We start from the raw sequence: 20,506 nt of genomic DNA on the forward strand, positions 1-20,506 counted from the left end.
AGCTTTGTACTGTTTGTGATGGCGCGAATTTCTAAAGCCCCGCGTCTAGCGAGAAGGATCAACATCTAGCTGCTAGAAAGGTTATGCTGTATAATGCCAGTCTTTTATGCAAAGATATCGTCTAACTGTGGCCTTATAAAAGGACAGAAGGGTCTTTTGTCACTGCTGGTAATCCTGCAAACGTCTGACCGACATGGTTAAAGTTCAAAACATCGTCTTGGATGTTTTATCTCAGATTTGTTAAGGTAACCTCTGACTGTGGCAAGAGGCTGTTAAGTCACTTTTTTTTTTTTACACCAATCCTTTTTATTTGTGTAACTCCGAATTATTTTGTTATATCATATAACGATTAATTTTCGTGAAAGACTTCCTAAATGACTTCCTTTTAATCCTTGGGGAGTTAATATGATATCTCACAGGTATTTAAAGATAAGTACTTGCAATTCAGAGGGTTAAGAGCAAAGTAACCATTGTATTTTGTTGAAACCCTTTCAGCGCTTATTTTCAGGAATGATCGTGCACTAACGGTTGCTAACAGCAAAAGACTAGGTGTTTGTTTTTCACACAACGAAGTTTTGTTAGTCGCTTAAAAAGTCGATAGAAGGAGATAACTCTGTTGGATTTTTTTATTGTTTACAAATGACGAAGCAGTCCTTAAACAACTCAGCTGATGTGGTCTCATAACAATGTCAGGTAAGACTTGATGAATTTATTTGTCAGAATGCAGAACCAAAAACCAGAGTCCCATATGAGGATTAGAAATTTAAAGCCCATTAGACTGGAAAAAATGTTCTTCCTCGTAGCCGTAGAAAAAAAGGCTCATTTCATGTTAAAACCTCCTTACATTAGCATCATTGATGTTTCATCGTTCAACTAGCCTCATCCTTAAAAGAAACGCTTTGAAAGGGTGGTTTAATATCCTCGATCTCACGGGATAAGGAATTAAAATTAACTTTCTTAAATTGTACTTTGTGGCTATTGGTTTTCCTTAGTTAGATATTTCTCAAACATGTTATGTTTTGTTTCAGTATTAGTTGAACCATTACATACTTTTTAATCATCTAATTGAATTTGAGATTGTCAATGGATTTTTTTGTCTAGTTTTAATCAGTTTTCTGGTGTAAAGGCAAGCTGACAAAGTTTCTGCCACTTGAAATATTTCCTTTTTTTATTTTTTCTGTACATACACAGCGCCTGAGAAGCCAGCTCCTCCTGTGGTTGGAAAGGTTACATCCAACAGCATTGAGCTGTACTGGGATCAGGCAGCAGGCACTGAAGACAGCTCAGGAGGGAGGCTACGTTACTGTGTACAGGAAGAAGAAGAAGAGGCAAGGAAAGGATTTGGAAATGTCTACAAGTATGGAGCCATTTACTTTTTTCTATGTGACAGTATATAGAAAAATTTTCAATCGAGTTTCAAAAGTAAGCTGTGATTGCTTTGTTCTTGCTTTACTTTATTCTGGGAATGGTCTAGGAAACTGGTGCCATCCTCTCAACCAAGCAGATACAAAACCAAAACCAATTACTACTTGGTTGCTGGCATTTTTATGTGCGTTAGGCAGTTTGATTAGTTTTAGTTTGAGTTCTCACAGGCTCTATAAGTATTTTCCTTTCTTCTGATTGACCATTATGTTAAGGCACTTAATTGAAAAGTGCTCTCTCCTTAATTGATTGATAATTGTCTCATGTTTGCAAACAATCGAGCAACTTTGACTGTAACCACTTTGTGGATTGTGTTGAATTAGTTTTATGCAGTATTTACTGATATAGATTTTTATTTCTGTTATTTTAATAGTTTATTTATTCCATCAAACAAAACATATACAATATTATTTACAAAAAATGGTTAAAAAAATACATAAAAATTACAAAAGATGTAGATTTTTTTATGTTAGTAATAGACTCTTACGACTTCAATGAAAATTTTTATGGTCCCTCAGTGGCTTTGCCAAAAGCAATGAGTTCAGAGGCCTGGAGCAAAACAAGACTTATCGCTATCGCCTTCGAATAAGTAATGATAATGGGCACAGCCCATGGAGTCAGGTGATATCTGTTACTACTACAAGTAAGTAACAAAGTCATGTCTTATTGCACTCGGGTTAGTCGGCATTAAGGACAATACTAGTTGATATGTAACTTTTGATCTATTGACAGAAGATAGCATTTATTTTATGATGCTTTTTTAATAATTCTTGAAACACAGTGTAACTGCATGTGATTGCAGCAGTGTTTTTCTTTCGAAATTCATCGACAATACATAGCATTTAGACAGGAGGAGAATTTAAGAGCATTAAGAATTTTTACAAGGTTGTAAGCACTTAATAAATGACTGTGACCATGTCTTTAGTGAAAACTTGGCAGGCATAATTACATGATGTTGACAATTTTTTCGAAGATAATAATGATAACGGCTTTATTACTTAGTTCTTAGTTCTTAGTAAGCAGCTCCATCATTATGGAATGCTTTGCCAAGTGAAATTAGAAATGCTCAGTCTGTGTCTGTTTTTAAAAGTAGATTAAAAACTTTTCTTTTTAGTAAAGCCTTTTATAATTAATTTTAGCTTTCTTAAGTGTTAATGTTAAAGTTTTTGTAGGCGCCTTTGAACAGTAGGATACTGGCGCGGTATAAATCTTTCATTATTATTACTATTATTATTATTGTTATTGATTAATTGCAATCTGGACGGCCAAAAAAAGAGGAAAATCATGTACTGGAGTGATGAGTGGTAAACTCTTTTGTTTTGTGCAGAAATTCCATTTTCCGGTCATGACCTTCATAGAGCAGTCCTTAACTGGGAAGTTGAAAAAGTCATATCAATTCTTGAAGAAAGGTTGGTAGACTCTGTGATTAACTTTTAAAGTAGTTCATGATGGCATTTATTAAAGAATTGCACAATTTTCTAACATCAGGAGCAGTAAATTTGAGTTTACTCTATTTATTCTTGAATTTAATTAGTACTGAAACCATAGTTGATTGTCCTAATGCATATGGAATGTCCCCTCTGATGATTGCTGCTCAAAAGGGTTACACAAGGTTAGTGTTCATTAGGAGGTGATCAGATACTATGGTGAGTTATTGAGAAAATGTTTGCATGGGAGCCAAAGCATATTCTGTGAAAAGTAAGGCAAAGTCTATAGTTGAGCCAAGTGGTTCACCTGGAAGGGGCATATCCTGATTTCCTCAAGGCATGAAGCAAGTAGGAGGACCTGTCCACTACTCTCCTATGGATGGGATGCCAGTGTATCTCAAGGTTACCCCTCAGCATTTCACCTGGCTTCTCTGACAATTTGCTGGTACCCATTTGTACTCCTGAATGGAGAGAGTCAATGTGAGAGTAAAGTGTTGTAACCCAAGAGCATAACACATTGAATTGGTTGAGGCTAAATTCAAACTTGGACTTCCGGACCCTCAGTCCAGTTCACTGACCAGTAGGGCACCATGTCTCCCATTTTCCAGAAATGACTACTAAAATTCTACTAGAAACTGCTTTATTTTGGAAGAGAACCTAATCAGTCTTTTTCATATATAGTTTGGTTCTAGCATCAGCCCTTTGTTGGAACATTTTACTCTGACAAAGGGCTAATTAATGCCCAAAACATCAGCTTTGGATTCAACTCTTTACTGTGGCCAATTTGTATTAACGAGTTGAACTCAGTTGATAAAAAACCAAAATATCATATTGTACCCCCACCAATGTAGCACCATAGTTTCTATGGAAACCTACCTCCTTTATTCATTTTTGCCAGATACATGTGTACTCAATATTTTATTAATATTTTTTTTCTTCAGCATTGTTTCAACTTTGATTGAACACAAAGCTGATGTCAACTACTCCAACACAAGTGGAAAAAACAGGTGATTTGATTACTAATTAACTCAACAGCTAGTGGCAGATCTGATCCAGTAATGGAAACAGCTTGATATATATGTACATGATATAATTTTTTTTTATGCTATATAAACTATATTTTGCAAGTTACTTTCGATTATAAATTAAAATTCATTTGTATTTACTGCAGTGACTATTTTTGAATATTATAGTATGATGTTGGCCTGTGCTGGTGGTCACATCAATGTAGCTGCTAAGCTGTTTGAAAAAGGAGCATCACTAGATAATAAAGACAATGGTGGCTCTTGTTGTCTTCACTGGGCAGTAGAAGGTGGTAACACAGGCTGCATACAATGGCTGTTGGACAATGGAATCCATGTATGACCATTCCTGTATAAAAAAAAATAATAATGTTTGATTGATGTCAGATTGCATCATCAATTCATTACCAACAGTAAATGCTTTGTATCCCATCCAGCTGTAGTTTTTCCTGCAGATCAGGGGACACTTGTGCTTTTCAGTTGATGAAGGGAAGTGTAAGTTGAGCCCAAGGATGAGTCATGTGAGAGAGGCAGAGCTAAAAAATTACATTTTTTTTACTTTTATATCCTGTGTATCTCCCACTCTTCCAGAGCATGACTCACCTTATTTGCTCACCTTGCACCTTGGCTGATTAAGAGGCAAAAAAAGTTATAGCAGTTCTTCACATTGTAAATGAGGCCCTGCAAAATAAGTGTATTGTTTGTCCAACAACAACAGTGTTTTGTCGCCTACCCTGAAGTTTCAACAACCTTTCTTTTAAGTAGTGCTTCCTCCACACTTCTCTATGGTGCAACTCCACAATCTGTTATCAATGATACATAAACTTGTCAGGATTAATTTATCAGTGGAAGCATTGGAGGATAATTCATTGTTTGCAATGTTCTCAACAGGTTGATATTGAAGATGATTTTGGTTGTTCGCCATTGATAAGACTTGGTACGGAGTTGTGAAAAAAAAATTGTAGCTTTTATTTTCCAATGCAAATTTTTAATTTGGTATGTTCTTATTACTAATATTTCTCCCATCAGCAGTGAAAGGGGTTGAGTCATTATTATTTAGTTCTTATTAACCGAGCGGGAGGTCTGTATGTGAGAATCTTGACCGAGGTCGCCAGTACAGACCGAACGCAGTGAGGTCTAAACTAGTGACCGAGGTCAAGATTCTCCCATACAGACCGGCCTCTCTCGGTTAATAAGATGTTTGTTATATGGCTGTGTCTTATATGCCAATTTTTGGCATTCTTTGTACCTTTTTTTTCTAAACTGGTCTAGATGCCAGTCTAGATGGGAAAATCTAGACCGCTTTCAATATTGATTTCTGCCAATCAAATTCGTGAATTGGGTAGTTCCCAGTCCTTGTGAGACGCAGCCATATAATAATTATAGATATCGATGTTAGACACATGACTTCCACCCAAGTCTTCAATTTCTCTATTATCATCACCCTTGAATCAATTATTAATGTCATGAGAATAAGGGAAATGATCACCAGTTTAGGAAGCTCCTGATCGCCAATTACATTCTCCTTGTCAGTAGCAAAGAAAATGTAAAGAGAACAGTATGGAGAATATGATTATACCAACCTAGGGTGTAACTGGTCAATGTCATATTCTTAGTCACCAAGTCTTGCTATGCTGATGCACAACTTTGAACTGGAAAGATGTAGATTTGGAATCTTATCAAATATGAAAAGGAGGGAAGACATTTTAAACTGTCTCACAGTGTTTTTGGTGAAATGTCCCAGCAAATTTTCTTAATTATTCATGGTTTTCATATGGGTTATACAAATCCAGAATTGAAAATCATACTAATCTGATTAAGTTAGCTCCAAGCTATGGAAGACTAAACTTTAACCTGTTGAAAATTCTGTAATTTGTTTTGTAGCCTGTATGAATGGAAATGTTGAGGTGGCCAAGATTTTGATTGACAATGGGGCAGATGTGAACAAAAAAGACAAAATGAAGAAATCTGCTTTGATGGTATTGATATTTTTTGACAGCTTGGCGTAGATTTTCCATATCATATTAACTACTTTCAAACATTGATTTGAATTCTTTATTATTTGTTACGTTTGTTTAGGCTGCTGCAACAAATGGTAAAATTGATTTGATTAAGGTACTGGTGGAAAAAGGGGCAGATGTATATGCTGAAAATGAGGTTTGTATGTCCTTTTTATCTAGTTGGGGAAGAGATTGTGGAAGTGCAAGGAAATATGAATACGTTTTTCTCTTCATTTACTATGTTGATTTTAACCAGCTATGGCTAAAATGTGGCATATATCATTAATTTCAATTTTTCTCTTTTTTCCCTCAGTACTATAATTTTTTCTTTTACATTTTATGTTTCACTTTTTTTTTTGTTTTTTTATAGTTTGGTCACAGAGCTGTTGATTTTTCGGAGACGTTTGGCAAAAAGGTGTGTCTATATTATGGAAAGTAAGCTCACATAATATTACAGTTACGGTGGCACAAACTGCCTTGCTCGTCACTTTAGAACTCTACTCTCTGCTCATTTTAAGTCTGACATCAATGCTTTTGTCTCGCCCGTTCTAATCAACTCCGTTACAGGAAGTTGAAAGCTATCTTAAAGAAGTAATGGAAGGAACTGGTACAGATGGTAAAGCTAAAAAAGAAACAGAAGATTCAGAGGACTTAGAACCTTGGGAAACTTGAAATCAACAATGGATAACTTGTTGCAAATTCCATTTCCTTCAATCCAGCCAATCAGAGTAAAGATGCAGTTTCAACAGCCAATCATGCACGTTCGTTATTTCATTTACGTGACTATTCTCCTTCTTTTCACCAATCGCCATTTTTGTTTTCGGTTCACTGACTGGCCTTTTATCATTTGTGGACACGATATATGTTTGATTTTAATACAACCATTTCTCGAGTTTTATGGTACTCAATTTAAAGTTTAGTATTCAGTTGGGATAAGGTTAATAAATTACTTGAAAAGTCAGCGCTGTCTTTTTCTCTTGACCGTATACTTCCCTTTCTTAACTTTTATTTTCTACGTCCAGGCGTTTTTTCTCATTATATTTTGCACAAGATTAGAAGATTTTAATGCTAATAATCATGTTGCTGTTTTTGAGATGTCGAACATCAATTTCTTGGTTCTCTGGGCATGAGACAAAAATGTTTTTTTTTTTCTTTAAATAGAAACATCGCTTTTCATGCAAGTCTAATTTTGGAACAGTTCCGTTATTCTAAAACAGGAGGTTACGTTATCAAGCAGCCTCAAAGGATTATACTTTTTAAAAAGATCGAGAAAGCAAAATACTCCAGCGCTCAGCCAATTCTAAACATATGGGATATTTAACCGGGTGTAAAATTTATTCAGGAACAGCCATTTACGTAATTTGCAGTAACAAGTGAACTTGCGTCAATTGTGTTCGTCACTTGATGGAATTGTTTTGTTTGTTTTCCTGTTACTCACAGCTCAGACTTGGTTGAAGTTTCTAAAAATTCCAAGTTTCTCACGGCAAAACCGCAGTTCGTGATCCAATTCCGCAATGATTGTGTTTTTTCCTTCTTACTTGTAAATATAAATTAGGATAATTTTTCAGTCACCTTACAAACCTTTTTCATAAATGCAAATATTGTTCGCAGGTGTTATGAACACTCCTATAATTCCAAGTCCGTTAAAAGTCACCTATAAACGTATGGTTCCAAATCGATACTTACAACCGATCCTATTAAAATGTGGAAAATAGGTGCCATTCGTTTGTCTCCAAATAGATAAGTTTTACCACAAAGGCATTATGATGTTGTCTTCCAGTTACGCACTGTTAAACACAGTTCCGCATTCGATTTCGAGCAAGCATCCCTAGCGAATGCTCACTAATAAGTCCACCAAACCGTAAGATAAAGAGTGTTTTATTCACAATCTAAAGAGACCACTTTAAGAGAAGAATTTTTACCAGTTTTTAAAACCACCCAAGTTAAAAAATTGTACCTGGTGAAAAATTAAATTTACCTTAAAAAAAATTACCTGCAACACATACACAGGAACGATTACGTAATCACTACGTGTATGAACACCGGATTTTGATCATGCTAGCAAGGTGTGATGGTAACAAATATTTTTGAGACGATAAGACGAAAGTGAAAAGGCTGCATAGTCATTGTGGATTTTGTTGTTGGAGGAAAGAAGCAGTTGTATTTTGGAAACTTCTCATGTAGCTTCTACAGTTGTTTTGTAGTAAAGTCCCGCCGCTCGTGTGGCTTCCATCCAATGCCATTTAGTTTTTCGATTGTCATGTCTCGGTATATTGAGCAATTTGATTGGCTATTTTTTGGGATCTCCTTTTTAAGTGGATGATGTTACTCACGTGACACGTGAGTAAGCCAGCACTGTTCAACATGGCGGGTGGATTTTAATTGAGCGCAAGATAGAACGAAAGTCGGAGACAAACAACTAATTTGTGGGATTATTTGCAACTTTAAGGCTGGAGGTTATTAGTTTTCCCTGCGTTATGGACGATTCAGAGTATGAAAGCCTGCCAACGGAGAAGGTGACGGTACATCTTGCCGCGGGTGCTATGGCAGGAGTCATGGAACATTGTGTAATGTACCCTGTGGACTGCGTTAAGGTACGATCGATGTACGAGTTCTTAGTCTCCTTTGAGAACTCTAAAACTTAGTCTAATAATATTATTCACATCGGTTAATCATGGGTTTTCTCTCTTTATCTGAGTGCGGGAAATGTATCGCCTGTCTATCTTCAAACATTTAGGCTGGTGTCGATCGGTACGCGTGGCCCAGTGAAATTCATCGTTAGGTCATATCACTTTGGGTGGGTAGAATTTTTTCGCCAAATTTTAGTTTTGCATCTGTAAACTGTTGGCATAGCATGAGTCCTAGTTCACTTTAAACTTTCGGCAAAAAATCTTGAAAATTCATTTTTTGACACCGTCACTGTGGATGATATTGGATCAACAGTTCTAGTTTTAAACAGAAATACTCCCGCGGATAATTAAAGGCTTTGCAATTATCGATTACGTCGTTCAGGTCATCGTCATTTCAAGATATTCGGAATGTTCAATATCAGAAAGTTGTTCTTTGAGATCGAAATCGAAGTGACTTTGTATGCACAGGGGACAATCTCTCCTTAATCAAACAAATTAGCCAGCTTCGGTGTTGAAAGGAAATGATCGTCATCTCTGCAAGATTCCAGATGAAATAATTGTTTTTGAGAATAGCAGTGATGTTGTGTGACTTGTCTGAACACGGAATTAAAGAAATGGGAACTAAAAGAATGTGACGCTTTCATTATGATAGAGCACACCTTAAAACTACCTCATCCATACAGAAATGTGCTTGTTTGTATTGCAGATAACTGAATGTGTTAACAAAGTGATAATAATTATAAAACAAAAGAGTTAATGTTGTGGGGGGACATCACTGTGTTTTAGGAGGGATTTGGAGTTATTTTAACCAAAGCTAATAGGCAAGGGTTAAGTGGACTCTGAGAAGGGCCCAAAATATATTTATGCTGGAGAATGTAGACTTTGTTTCAATTATTATCACTTGTGAGATGCCAAGAAACTAAAAACCAAAAAAGAAAAGAAAAAAAAACAAAATTATGACAAAACAGTCTGAACAATCTTGTGAGTGGGCTGAAATGCATTTAAGTGGGACAAGGTGATAATAATATCCAGTATACCTTGTATTCCAAGTTTTCATACATTTTGGAAGTTAGATTAAAAAAAGTCAGAAATTTGCATCAGTGGGAAGCTTTTGCCCATCAGGCTTGGAGTGGTTGAAAACTGTTAAAAGATAAAGTAGTTTTTGCAACTGGTTTTGTGTTTGGAATTTTTGAAATCATTGTTTCATTCTACCTATCCTGTCTTTCCTGAGGAATCATGAAAATGTGGATCGCTTTGTATGGTCAAGTAGTTAAAGTTTTATGGAAAAAAAAATATGCGTCTTTCTTAATTATAGACAAGGATGCAGAGTTTGCGTCCACATCCAAATGCTGTCTATAAAAGCATTGGGGATGCTCTCACAACGATGGTTAAAAAAGAAGGACTTTTTACCCCTCTTAGGGGAATGAATGTGGTAGCAATAGGAGCTGGTCCTGCGCATGCATTGTATTTCAGTACTTACGAGGCAACTAAGAAGTTCTTGAATGGGAACCAAGACACATACAATCCTGTTTCACATGGTAGGTATCTGTGTTGAGCATTTTGATGTAACAGATGTCATAAGAGTTGACAGAAACTTAACCAGCTAGTAAAAGAGAAGAGAAGGAAAGAGAAAAGAATGTTTCGTCAATGTTATTGGAAGGAAATGAATTCTTTGCAAGATGATCCCTTGAAAAGTTAATGAATTATCAATCTTAGATGCAGCACGAATGGTTCCTATGTTCCTTTCTAGTCCTTCCCCACTGCAAAACTTAATGCAGTGAAAATGGACTAAATTAAATTAAATTAGATGTTTTCGATTAGTTATGTGGTATATAATTTGAGCTTTTCAAAATGTCAAACAAGGCAATACTTCGGATTTTTTACTCAAAATTAGGAGGGCTTTTCAAGACAACTTGCATGTTATTTGATCCATTTACACACACACTTTTCAAAACAACTTGTACATTATTTGATCCATTTACACACACATACAATGTCTAATATAAATAATAATAAATCTCCCCTTCTTGATCATTGTACTTGTTGATTCAAGTGAGACAATCTGAAAGAGACATTTACTCCACATAAATTACTCCAGTGCTGGCAAGTGGCTGGCTGTAGGTGTTTTGCAGAACACTTGTTCTTTTTTTTAAGTTGCAGCAACACCAGATGATATCTGAGAAGACATTCCAGATATGGTTTGATGACATGTAGTTAAGCATGTTCATTAAAAATTATCCATAGTATCCTAACTTCCAAATCTGTTGCCCATTATTGTGTCTTTTTCTCAGGTAAAATTTCAGGAGGGACTGCTCAGTTGTTAGAAAATTTTAGTCATTATTGCTTTACCTTTACTCTCCCAGTTCTGCAGCAAAATGCAAGTCCATCCACTGCCCTCAATACCAACTGATTAAATACTTTAACTACAAAAGATGAATGTCTCTCTTTGTGAAGTATAATCAAGTTTCTGTTTATAATTTTCTTTTTCATTGTTTTAAGGCATTGGGAAATTCTTGTTACCTCAAATGAATGTGAATTCAAATTGTAAAAAAACAAAAAACCACAAATTTTGACTGGGGAAATGTGAAATATTCTATATAGGAGAAAAACTGTCTGTCAGAAGATACTAACTGGCAGTTTTAATAATTATTTTCCCTGCAGGTCTTGCTGGAATTTGTGCAACAGTATTTCATGATGGTGCCATGAATCCTGTAGAAGGTGTATCAAGACACTCATTCTTTTAATTAATCTTGCTTTTATCCTTCACTGCCCTTTAATACCTTTTTCAACATTCATATTTAAAGTCATTGAAAATTGCCTGTAGTACCCTGCAGTCAAGTCATCTAATATGTAACTTAAGAAGATGGTTAAATTTGAATGTTGATGACTCTGGTTAACAGATCTCCAACTCTATTCTAAGGTTAAGCTGGTAGGCCCCCCCCAGTGGATAATCCATCACTCTCTTTGATAACCAATATTTAGCCGAGAAATATTCTGGACAGCCTCTCTGCTTCTGAGCAGATCCTGCACGTAATCATAAAGTTATCTGTTGGCTTTGTCATGTAACGTTTGTCTTTCTAAATACACAAGACTACAATGTATGAACAGTGTTGCTATAAAGTGTCTAGTTACTAACACTGCATTTCTTTCCCTTTGTGGTGTCAAATCAGTGATCAAGCAAAGGATGCAGATGTATGGGAGTCCATATCGTAGTGTTCTTCATTGTATAAGGACTGTACTTCATGAGGAAGGGTTCAGAGCCTTCTATCGCAGTTACACAACTCAGCTTTCAATGAACATACCTTTCCAAAGTTTACACTTTACTGTGTATGAATATGCACGAGAGACACTAAACCCATCGCGTGGTTATGACCCAAAGACTCATGTGATAGCAGGGGCAACTGCAGGAGCTGTTGCAGCTGCCGTAACCACACCACTGGATGTAGCAAAGACATTACTTAACACCCAGGAGAGGGAAGCTGTTTGTTTAGTTGGTAAACAAGAAGGACATGCTTACCTAGATGGAATGGTTATGGCTTTCCGCTCTATTTACAGACTTCGTGGCTTCTCTGGGTATTTCCAAGGAGTTCAAGCTAGAGTGCTTTATCAAATGCCGTCATGTGCTATTTGCTGGTCAGTTTATGAGTTTTTCAAACATTTCTTGCACCTGACTGAGAAAGAGACTACTGATTATGAACTCACTGTGGCTTAAAAGAATGGGAAATGGAGAAATCCTAACAAAAGATGAATTCACCTGTAGATGTGAAGAGGTAGTTGTCACCAATTGCGTAAATTGTGTCTTCCATGGAATGCCTTAATCAACTTATTGACGAAGATTGAATATGCAGATGTTAGGGAAACCACAGCATTATGGAAAGTTATAAAACCATCCTTGAAAGGGTAATCAGATACAATGGTTTCAAGCCAGTTCCTCATACTGTTGTGGCTTTTCAATGTAGATGAAAGTTGAATTCAAGGTAAAAGGATGGGAGTTTGTCTGTAGGGTGACACGCCAGTTCTTCATTCTATTGCCTTGTTGTAGTTTTAAAATGTAGAAAAGAAAGTAGAGGAGAGGAACGTTGGCTTCAGTGTTATGCCACTTCCTGCCTCACCAAACAATTCTGCATACTGGTAGTGCAGTTTATTACTGATCATGTGCTGCATATTAAAACTATTAACAATGCCTTCAGTTTATGGAATGAAGTAGTTTAGTAAGAGTATAAAACGTAAAAGGAAATTTAACCATGCACCAGTAGATTAATTCAAATTAATCATACATAAGGGAGCTGCAAATCTTATGCCAATGTTTTTTACATGGAAAGTATATCCATGTGTTTGTCATGACACGACAGATATTTTTATTGTAAAAGACAGTTACTGTATTGTTAAAATGTTTGAATTTTGGGGTGGCTGCTGTTCAGGGAAGAATTTGCAGTTTCAGTGTTCAGCCATTTCTTGTTGTTAAGGAGGCACAGCTTATTGCAGTGGAGTAAGATAGGACTATAGACTTTCTCTGCTGAGCTTTGTAACCTCCTCTGGGCAGCAAGAGCCTCTACCAGTCTTGCCATTTCACTGGTACAAGGTATCTTAATCATTTATATTATGGCATGAAATAAGAGCTTTGTATGGTTACAAATATATGAGCAAGAGTCAAACTCGGTCTCACAGTGTTTGCCAGTTTCTCTCTGTTAAGGTAGTTAAAGATGAAGATTTGTGTAGTAAATAATTTTGAATAAAATTCAGCTCTTTTACACTGAAATGTATCTTCATCTTTTGTTTATTTGTTGTCTTGGAGCCTTTGAACCTTAAATTGTAATTCTCAGAGGAAGAATGAAGGAAAATTTCATAATGCTTGTAAAACTCTTTGTATTTGTCTGGCCTTGTGGGCTCTTCAAAGTACTGCACAACTCATGAAAATACTCAGTGAAAGGTTTAAAGACAAGGTGGCACTCCTTTGCTTATATGCTCTTACTTCAGACTGATAGGCTCTCGGTATTTTAAAAGTCATCACACAAACAAGTGCCTCTTCAGGTATCATAATTAAGTTAGTAAAAACATGTCAATTTACAAACATGGTAGCATTCAGGAAGTTTGATGGCCCCATCATCACTCTGTGGGAATGCCCTGATTTTAAAAATATTTCAAACAACTCTGCAAGACTGCATGAAGGATTTCATCAAAAGGTTGGTGATCGTACATTTTCGATTTTTCTACACCTTTCCTCATTACTATTATACCACAATTTATATTCTTCTTAACCTTTGTCAGAAAGAATTTTCATATTTGGGGAGAATGTTCATTTTTCTGTATATTATGCTGTACACAATGGGCCTAGCTAAGGGTGCTGGATATTAGGCTGTTTTTGGTTTGTGTATGTAGCATTTTCTGTTGTTTTGTTTGTGTGTGTGGTATTTTCCTATCACAAAGATAAATTAAAAAAAAAAAAAAAGAAAAAAATTGACAAAAAACTAACAGACAATTTTAAGTCAGCAGCATCTCATGGGGAAAAACACTGTGTATCAGCATTGTCCACTCATGTCCAGGCCCAAGAGGAGTGAGGTTCCTCTGGCAGCTTTTCTCAGCTCAGTCAAACAATGTCAGAGTTAACCACCTGTTCCAAGGTGTTTTGATGGCTTTCTGGCTAGTTACTATCTGGAAGGACAGAAATGATCATTCCATATCTTGGCCAGCGATATTCTCTTGGAAGGACAAGCTGAAAAAATTTGACAGCCTTAGTCCTCGTAAAATATACCAGTATCCTTTAAAGACAACACTTTTCAATTAACCAATCGAAAAAAACAGCTCTCAATAATTTGAAATTGGAATACCTCATTGGGCCTTGTCAAAACATCCAGGTCTCTGTCAAGTGTTTGTAGGAAGTCCTCAGTTATCAGAACCTGATAAACATAGTAGAAGAAGAATACACTGACAAGAAATACAGACTTGATTAGAAATTATCTAAACCTCATTTTCTAACCTGGCTGGACAATAGTCCATTTTACAGTTGTGTGCTTGGTTGCCAAGCCTTTGAATGGGAGTGAGGCTAGAGATGACCTTGTTATGATACAAACCTTGCTGCCTTTCAAATGTAAATCATTTTGTTATCATGCTAACTGGATACAGGTCTCTATCACAACAAGGTCATCTTTATCCTCACTCTGAATCAAAGGCTTGGCACCTAAGTACACAACTGTAAAATGGCCTATTACATTGTTTTTGGAAACAAATCAGTTGGGACAGCAGATACCAAGTGGCAACCAAGGAGTCATGGGTATACAGGCTTCCTTTCTCAACCTTTTCACCCATACCTAAGTGTGACAACTATACAATTTTTGTTCACAACGTCTTGGTTGAATCAAACACCAGGGTCACAAGAATAAAGAAAATGATCGCCATTTAAAGAAGCTATTGATTGTTAAATTCTTGTTGGTCTCCCAAGGAAAGTATAGAAAACAGTGTGGAGAATCTACGTGCTGATGTCGGGATGAAAAGAGATAACATCCACTCGCAGGCTTGTCTTTAACTCAGCTAGCTCCCACAGTAATTCTTTTTTTCTATCCTCCCCCTATCTTTATTTGTCACAACTGACAGACCCATTCTGATGAAAGGGAAGGTGATGGAAGAAGAAAACTCTTATGGGAATGACCTTAGATTTTAAACATACATATGATTTTGCTCTATGTACCTGAAGCCAAGTTCCGCATGCAGCAAACCTGTGCTCATTATCAGCAATGGACCCAGTTACATTAGAACTAAGAAATGTGACAGCCATGTCATTCACTGAACTATGGAATGTGAAGTGTCGTCCATGATTGAGCCGACCCCTGATTAACAAACACATTGCAATCCTCATTTCTAGCAACCCCATCATCATCATTATCAGCATCATCTTGTTTTGTCTTAAAAATGGAGTTTACATACAGAATATGGCAAATACAAAGCATAAGTTTAATTTACTGGAAAAAATTAAAAATTCATCACTATGGAGAACATATAAAATTACAGCTCTTTTTAGGAATACCTCAGAGCTAGTGGTAACAGCATGGCTGCCTCCAAACCAAACCGAAGATGAATACCTCGCAGAGTTCGTGTACGAGAAATTTCACTGACGACACTACTACAAGCAGAGCGTCCTTCAGTTGTCACACCATCTGTGGCCCTGTTTGATGTAAAGGAAGACCCAGTGCGTATTGGTGGTAAGACAGGGAAACGTGTGGTCAAATCCTTCCCAGTCTGGGTATCATGTGATGATCCATAAGGAAAACTTGCTTGCTGGCTGGTAGAATTGTTTACAAAGCTTTCCTCCCACCAGCATTTAGCACTGACACCACTTAGATTGGAACCCTCTTTCTCAATTCCATTTGTGACTGTTTCCTTTAAATAAAAATGACATTGGAAAGTCATGTTAACTTATGGTAATAGTTGTTGTGCATTCAACAGCTGATGACTCTAAAAACTATGTTATGTCAAGGAAATATCATTAGAGAGCCTTTGATAAATATTGAAGGTTTTGTTTCCCCCATTCTAACACACTTTGCCATGCATTTCAAATAGTTTTTTTTTCAATACGGCAACAATGAGGTTTAATGCTTCAGATAAAACAGTCCAAAAATTCTTCATTTACTTGGTTATGTGCTGCCCTTGCATAAATGCTGCCCTGGACTGCACAGCACAGATGGAGTTATAATTACATATCTATCTCTAACTGAATCAGAAAAATGCAATGTTCTTTCAAGTATTGGACCAAAATAAAGTTATGTTACGATGGACTTTGGTAATCTGCAAGATCATGGGAAATTAATATTAAAATACCAGCCATCAGAGCTTTAAACAAGTTTCATATTTCACATTATATTCTGGGAATTTAACAATGATATGGGAAATATGACTTTGAAATAAACCCTATCCCTGAATAAATGCAGTATCAGAAATGCAAATTATTTAATTTACAGAGGGGCATCCATTTGGTAGCTTAGGAGATATTGTACTGAATTCCAACATGACTTCATCTGAATTTTTTTCCAGTTCTCTTGCATGACGTGATAAATCAAAGACAACTAAAATTTACCTGCAAGGAGGGTTTAATTACAAAAATTGATTCTATCCTGTCCATGTCAGTCACAAGCCAAGGTCCACCAGCTCTGAAAAAAGGAAAGGAAATTGAAAGACTTATTTCAATATTAAGGTCCAGTTCAAATGTCAAATTTCTTATGTGCCAAACTTAACTCCTTTTTTTTTTTTGCTTGTGTGGTATTTTTTGTATTTTTGTATTTTATTGTAATCAGACATGACATGACACTTAGCATAATGACGCACTACCCACAAATAGCAGAGCTAGTCTCGGCAGGTAGTGTGTGCACACTAAAACATCTGAAATAAAATTCGGCTTAACAAAAGATTCAATAAATATACAAGAAACAGAAATTAAATATTAAATCAGTAAAGCACAAATGACAGTATGAGATACAAATACAGAAACAGAAACACATGACAATAAATAGAAGAATACATAAGTTATGATTTAACTTTCGACACATCATTGATTATTCGTTCTACGTCAACATAACTATCCTGAACTTGAAGATTTTGAAATAATATTTTTGTTATCTTTTTCTTGAAAATATGTTTTGGAAGATTCCTTAAGTTTCCTGGGATGCTATTCCAAATTTTACAACCAATCCTTAAGAATGAGTTTTTATGTTGATTTAGCATAGAATACTTTATGTAATAGTTACCGGCAGATGAAGATCGGGTATTATGATTGCGTATTTAGTGGGAAAGAGTGAACATACCAGAAAGATTAGGGGACGTTAAGTCGACTAAAATAGTTAAATACAGCATTTGATTCAAACGTTGAATTTAACTCTGTTTGCTGTCAATATTCCCTGGCACGCTACTTAATTTCTAGACCGTGACGAAGATATCTATTGAGCATTTGCTTAATTACTTAACTGATGCTTTAATTTGTTTTTCTCTTTGTTTTTGCTTCATCATCTTGGCTTTTCGTCATGATACCCTGACTCGATTCACGTTCCATCATTTCATTGAAACACGACTCCCAATATGCCACAGATTTTCCAACTTTCCACCCAGGAGTGCCCTCTTTATTTACATACAAAAGTAATTACAGCACGTCAAACAACTATAAATTGTCTTTGCAAACAAGAACTTCGAATTCCTTCGTCTCCCACTATTTTTTTGTGCTGTTTTGACTTTTTTACATATGGCATTAACAGAATTCCTGGTGAGTTGTGTGTAATAAATGAACCATAATAATTTCCTATAATTCATGCATTAAGTTCATCACATGTGAGATGCGATGTTTGAATTAACAGTCGAACCTAAGTCGAATCTTCGACTCTTTCAGTTGCAGATACGGCAAAAGTCGCATTTAATTTAAAGCAGTCGAATTTAATTGATTCAAATGTCGCACTTGATATGCACATAACTCCTGCATTAAGTTCTGCACCTGTCAAATTCGACATTTGAACCGGGCCTAAGTAATTTACTTTTCAGTACTTTACTGAACAAAACTTTACTTTTAACAACTATTTATTAAATAACTGTTATAATACATCTCTTTTCAGTGGCAATGACCAAGGAGAGAGAGGTGGTTGAGTAAATTTTTGCTAGGTATGGCCACTGGCCTTTAAGAACCCTTTCTCATTATTACTAGGAATTTACCCCTCCCCCCATGGGCCAATGGCCAACATTATACAATGGACACTTCCCTCGCACAAACGTTGCTGCTGTCAAGACCATAAACTGTGGTTGAAACATTACTTGAGGAGTGTTTAACTACTGGCAAACTTACGGAGGTACTTGTTTCAAAAGATCCAACACAGCAATGCCATTCCAATGTTGAGTAGCTTGCAGTTCCTCTGTGCAAATTCCAACTACCTGTTGTTGGCAAGTGTCAGAGACAGTAAGAACTACAATCCATTCAAAAATGACTGAGAAACAGACAAATTTAATTACTCATTAAATTATAAATTACATCTTGACATCAGTCTGCAATTTCTCCAAACTTTTCTTTAAACATTCCTTATGATTCTTATAAGAAGAAGCTTAATAATCAAGAGTTTCTTGACCTCACAATTATTTCATTAAATGGTTGAGTTACCTGAATGAAACGAACTGATCCCAAGGGACCTGAAATAACTGGTATCCGAGGGTCATCTACCATCAACATGTGTTGTATATGGGATGGGTTACAGTTATATTGTCCAGCGGCAGAGGGTGTCTGGTCTAATGGGAGATGCCAGGAAACATGGTCTCCACTCACTAGCATATTGTCTGACAAAAGAAATTATTAAATCAAACAAATATAGTACATTAAACAAAGGCTAAGGATGGGACGCTTCTCAGGTGCATGTCACCTTCTCTTCCTTTTGTCATGAACAAGTAATAATTTACCTCTAAAGGTGCCCAAAAGTGGGTTGCCAGAAAGATAAACACACACAAACCCTACCTCTAAACTCAATGCATAATTAACTTCTTTGAAATTGCAAGAAAAGTTTATGTCTTTACCTGTCTGAAACACATAGCGTGCAAGTGACTGGAGCAATTCTGCTGGCCAGCTGGGTGGTGATGTCTCTCCAACTTGCTTCTTCAGACGAAAGGTGAGCTCAAAACCAAACCCACTTGGACTCTCCCGCCTTTTGACTCTGCAGTGAAATCATAAAGGAAGTCCTTTCAGGTCCTTTTTTGATAATGTCAGGACTCCCAATGAAACAATAGAAAATGTTGAGGAAAAAGGGACATCTTAAGAAGAAAACCACATCTTATTTTTATGAAGAGTGAGTGAAGATGGGGTAGGTTTAGTGAGCTAAAGCATAGCCAATAAAGAATTTCTAGAAAAGATTTCATTTTGAAGTAAAAGAAATTACTTCTACCATGTGAAATGACCCAGAAGAAAAATTAGTCACACATACTCATGAACACGTCCATCACCATGGAGATCAGATAGCCCGGCTGAGATGTAGTGCCAGTGTGAGGGAATCCCCTCCATTGGGCTACCAGGATTGTTAAACATGCTGATGAAATCCAGGGGATCGGGACCACCAAGCCTGCAAAGAATGGCCACAGTAACTTACTTTAGTCTTATAAGGAGAGTGACCCCCATCCATCCCCCTCGTCAGGGGCTGCCGGTTGTGTCACCCACGCCTTGCAATAGGCCATTTCTGAATTACTGTTGGCCTCTTCTTCAAGATGAGGCCTGGTGCTCAAGCATTCTTGTGAAAATGAGTTAAATTTGTGTGTGAATGAAAACTTAATATCATATGAAAGGATGAGCCCCAGGATTCGCTTTGAAAAAGAGGCTGAAGAAAATTCAGTTTTAAATTCGGCTCCTGGGAAACATTTTAGTGTGCCTATCAAGACTCGAGGTGCAAGGAATGAGCCGCAGAAACCCCCTTGGTTCAGTTTGAAAGGTCTCGCTTTAATTCGGCTCTGCGACTATAACGGATTGGGAAGGCTAGTTTTAAGGCGAAGAAAAAAATGTAGAGATTTACTGCAGATTCACACTGGTGAAGATATTTACAGAATGGTGGAAATTTAGAGTATCCCATGTCTACATCTTTACCGTATTTTATTTTGTCTTCATGCACTCACCAGTATTTTATCAGGGCAGTAACTTGTAGTGGATTTGGTTGATCAGGATAGATTTGTCTTAGAGTGGAGTAGATTGCTTCTAAGCCTCGAGGTGTTGGAATACTTGGCGCCGGTAAAGACATTCCGCAATATCCTGACATGGCTTCCTGAAGATATTTTGATCACACAATTTCAAGCGCCCGAGGACAGAAAAGTAGAAACAATCCTACACTCGCCACCTCACAGGATAAAAAATATGTCCTCCGATCCTAAATTATCGATTTTCCAAAGCTAAACCTGAGCGTCAAGAGATAAAATGTCGCAAAGTCTAACACACATTGATGGAATGTGCGACGCGTCCGTTCTTGAAGCAGAATTCAGCGATCACGCCGAAAACACTTGGTTTCGCGGAT

At 36.7% G+C, this 20,506-nt stretch overlaps 3 protein-coding genes across 4 annotated transcripts; 2 read left to right on the plus strand and 1 right to left on the minus strand.

The window, feature by feature from the left end:
- The first annotated feature begins 10 nt into the window (after positions 1-10).
- Positions 11-6,832, plus strand: LOC111342113 (fibronectin type 3 and ankyrin repeat domains protein 1). Of its 2 annotated transcripts, none has more exons than XM_022949161.2 (13): positions 11-245; positions 649-693; positions 1,192-1,357; positions 1,941-2,065; positions 2,750-2,831; positions 2,957-3,034; positions 3,791-3,856; positions 4,043-4,208; positions 4,763-4,808; positions 5,756-5,850; positions 5,951-6,028; positions 6,242-6,286; positions 6,439-6,832. In XM_022949161.2, the coding sequence occupies exons 2-13, from the start codon at positions 687-689 to the stop codon at positions 6,541-6,543; spliced, it is 1,059 nt and encodes a 352-aa protein (XP_022804896.2). In that variant the 5' UTR covers positions 11-245; positions 649-686; the 3' UTR covers positions 6,544-6,832. The 2 variants fall into 2 exon arrangements, with proteins under 2 accessions (XP_022804896.2, XP_022804895.2); XM_022949160.2 differs by having other exon boundaries at positions 652-693.
- Positions 6,833-7,977: 1,145 nt separating this feature from the next.
- Positions 7,978-13,260, plus strand: LOC111342116 (mitoferrin-2). Its single transcript, XM_022949163.2, has 4 exons — positions 7,978-8,465; positions 9,817-10,039; positions 11,163-11,219; positions 11,672-13,260. The coding sequence occupies exons 1-4, from the start codon at positions 8,349-8,351 to the stop codon at positions 12,211-12,213; spliced, it is 939 nt and encodes a 312-aa protein (XP_022804898.2). The 5' UTR covers positions 7,978-8,348; the 3' UTR covers positions 12,214-13,260.
- On the minus strand, positions 12,628-20,254 carry LOC111342115 (suppressor of fused homolog). The gene is made up of 10 exons (XM_022949162.2): positions 20,115-20,254; positions 19,436-19,570; positions 19,032-19,168; positions 18,625-18,797; positions 18,316-18,401; positions 16,570-16,642; positions 15,523-15,875; positions 15,187-15,325; positions 14,330-14,398; positions 12,628-14,214 (listed from the first exon to the last, which is right to left on the minus strand). The coding sequence occupies exons 1-10, from the start codon at positions 20,252-20,254 to the stop codon at positions 14,143-14,145; spliced, it is 1,377 nt and encodes a 458-aa protein (XP_022804897.2). The 3' UTR covers positions 12,628-14,142.
- Between the last annotated feature and the right edge of the window lie 252 nt (positions 20,255-20,506).

Source organism: Stylophora pistillata, chromosome 1 (genome assembly GCF_964205215.1).
Source record: "Stylophora pistillata chromosome 1, jaStyPist1.2, whole genome shotgun sequence".
Lineage (NCBI taxonomy): Eukaryota > Metazoa > Cnidaria > Anthozoa > Scleractinia > Pocilloporidae > Stylophora > Stylophora pistillata.

Excerpts from the sequence above, each read along its gene's own strand:
- LOC111342113 (XM_022949161.2), top strand. Across the intron at positions 3,035-3,790 it reads GCTCAAAAGGGTTACACAAG|CATTGTTTCAACTTTGATTG; the intron begins GTTAGTGTTCAT and ends TTTTTTCTTCAG. Across the intron at positions 6,029-6,241 it reads ATGTATATGCTGAAAATGAG|TTTGGTCACAGAGCTGTTGA; the intron begins GTTTGTATGTCC and ends GTTTTTTTATAG.
- LOC111342116 (XM_022949163.2), top strand. The coding sequence starts at position 8,349 with ATGGACGATTCAGAGTATGAAAGCCTGCCAACGGAGAAGGTGACGGTA. Across the intron at positions 10,040-11,162 it reads ATACAATCCTGTTTCACATG|GTCTTGCTGGAATTTGTGCA; the intron begins GTAGGTATCTGT and ends TTTTCCCTGCAG. Across the intron at positions 11,220-11,671 it reads TGCCATGAATCCTGTAGAAG|TGATCAAGCAAAGGATGCAG; the intron begins GTGTATCAAGAC and ends GTGTCAAATCAG.
- LOC111342115 (XM_022949162.2), bottom strand. The coding sequence starts at position 20,254 with ATGTCAGGATATTGCGGAATGTCTTTACCGGCGCCAAGTATTCCAACA. Across the intron at positions 18,798-19,031 it reads ACGCTATGTGTTTCAGACAG|ACAATATGCTAGTGAGTGGA; the intron begins GTAAAGACATAA and ends TTCTTTTGTCAG. Across the intron at positions 15,876-16,569 it reads TAATTAAACCCTCCTTGCAG|GAAACAGTCACAAATGGAAT; the intron begins GTAAATTTTAGT and ends TTTTATTTAAAG.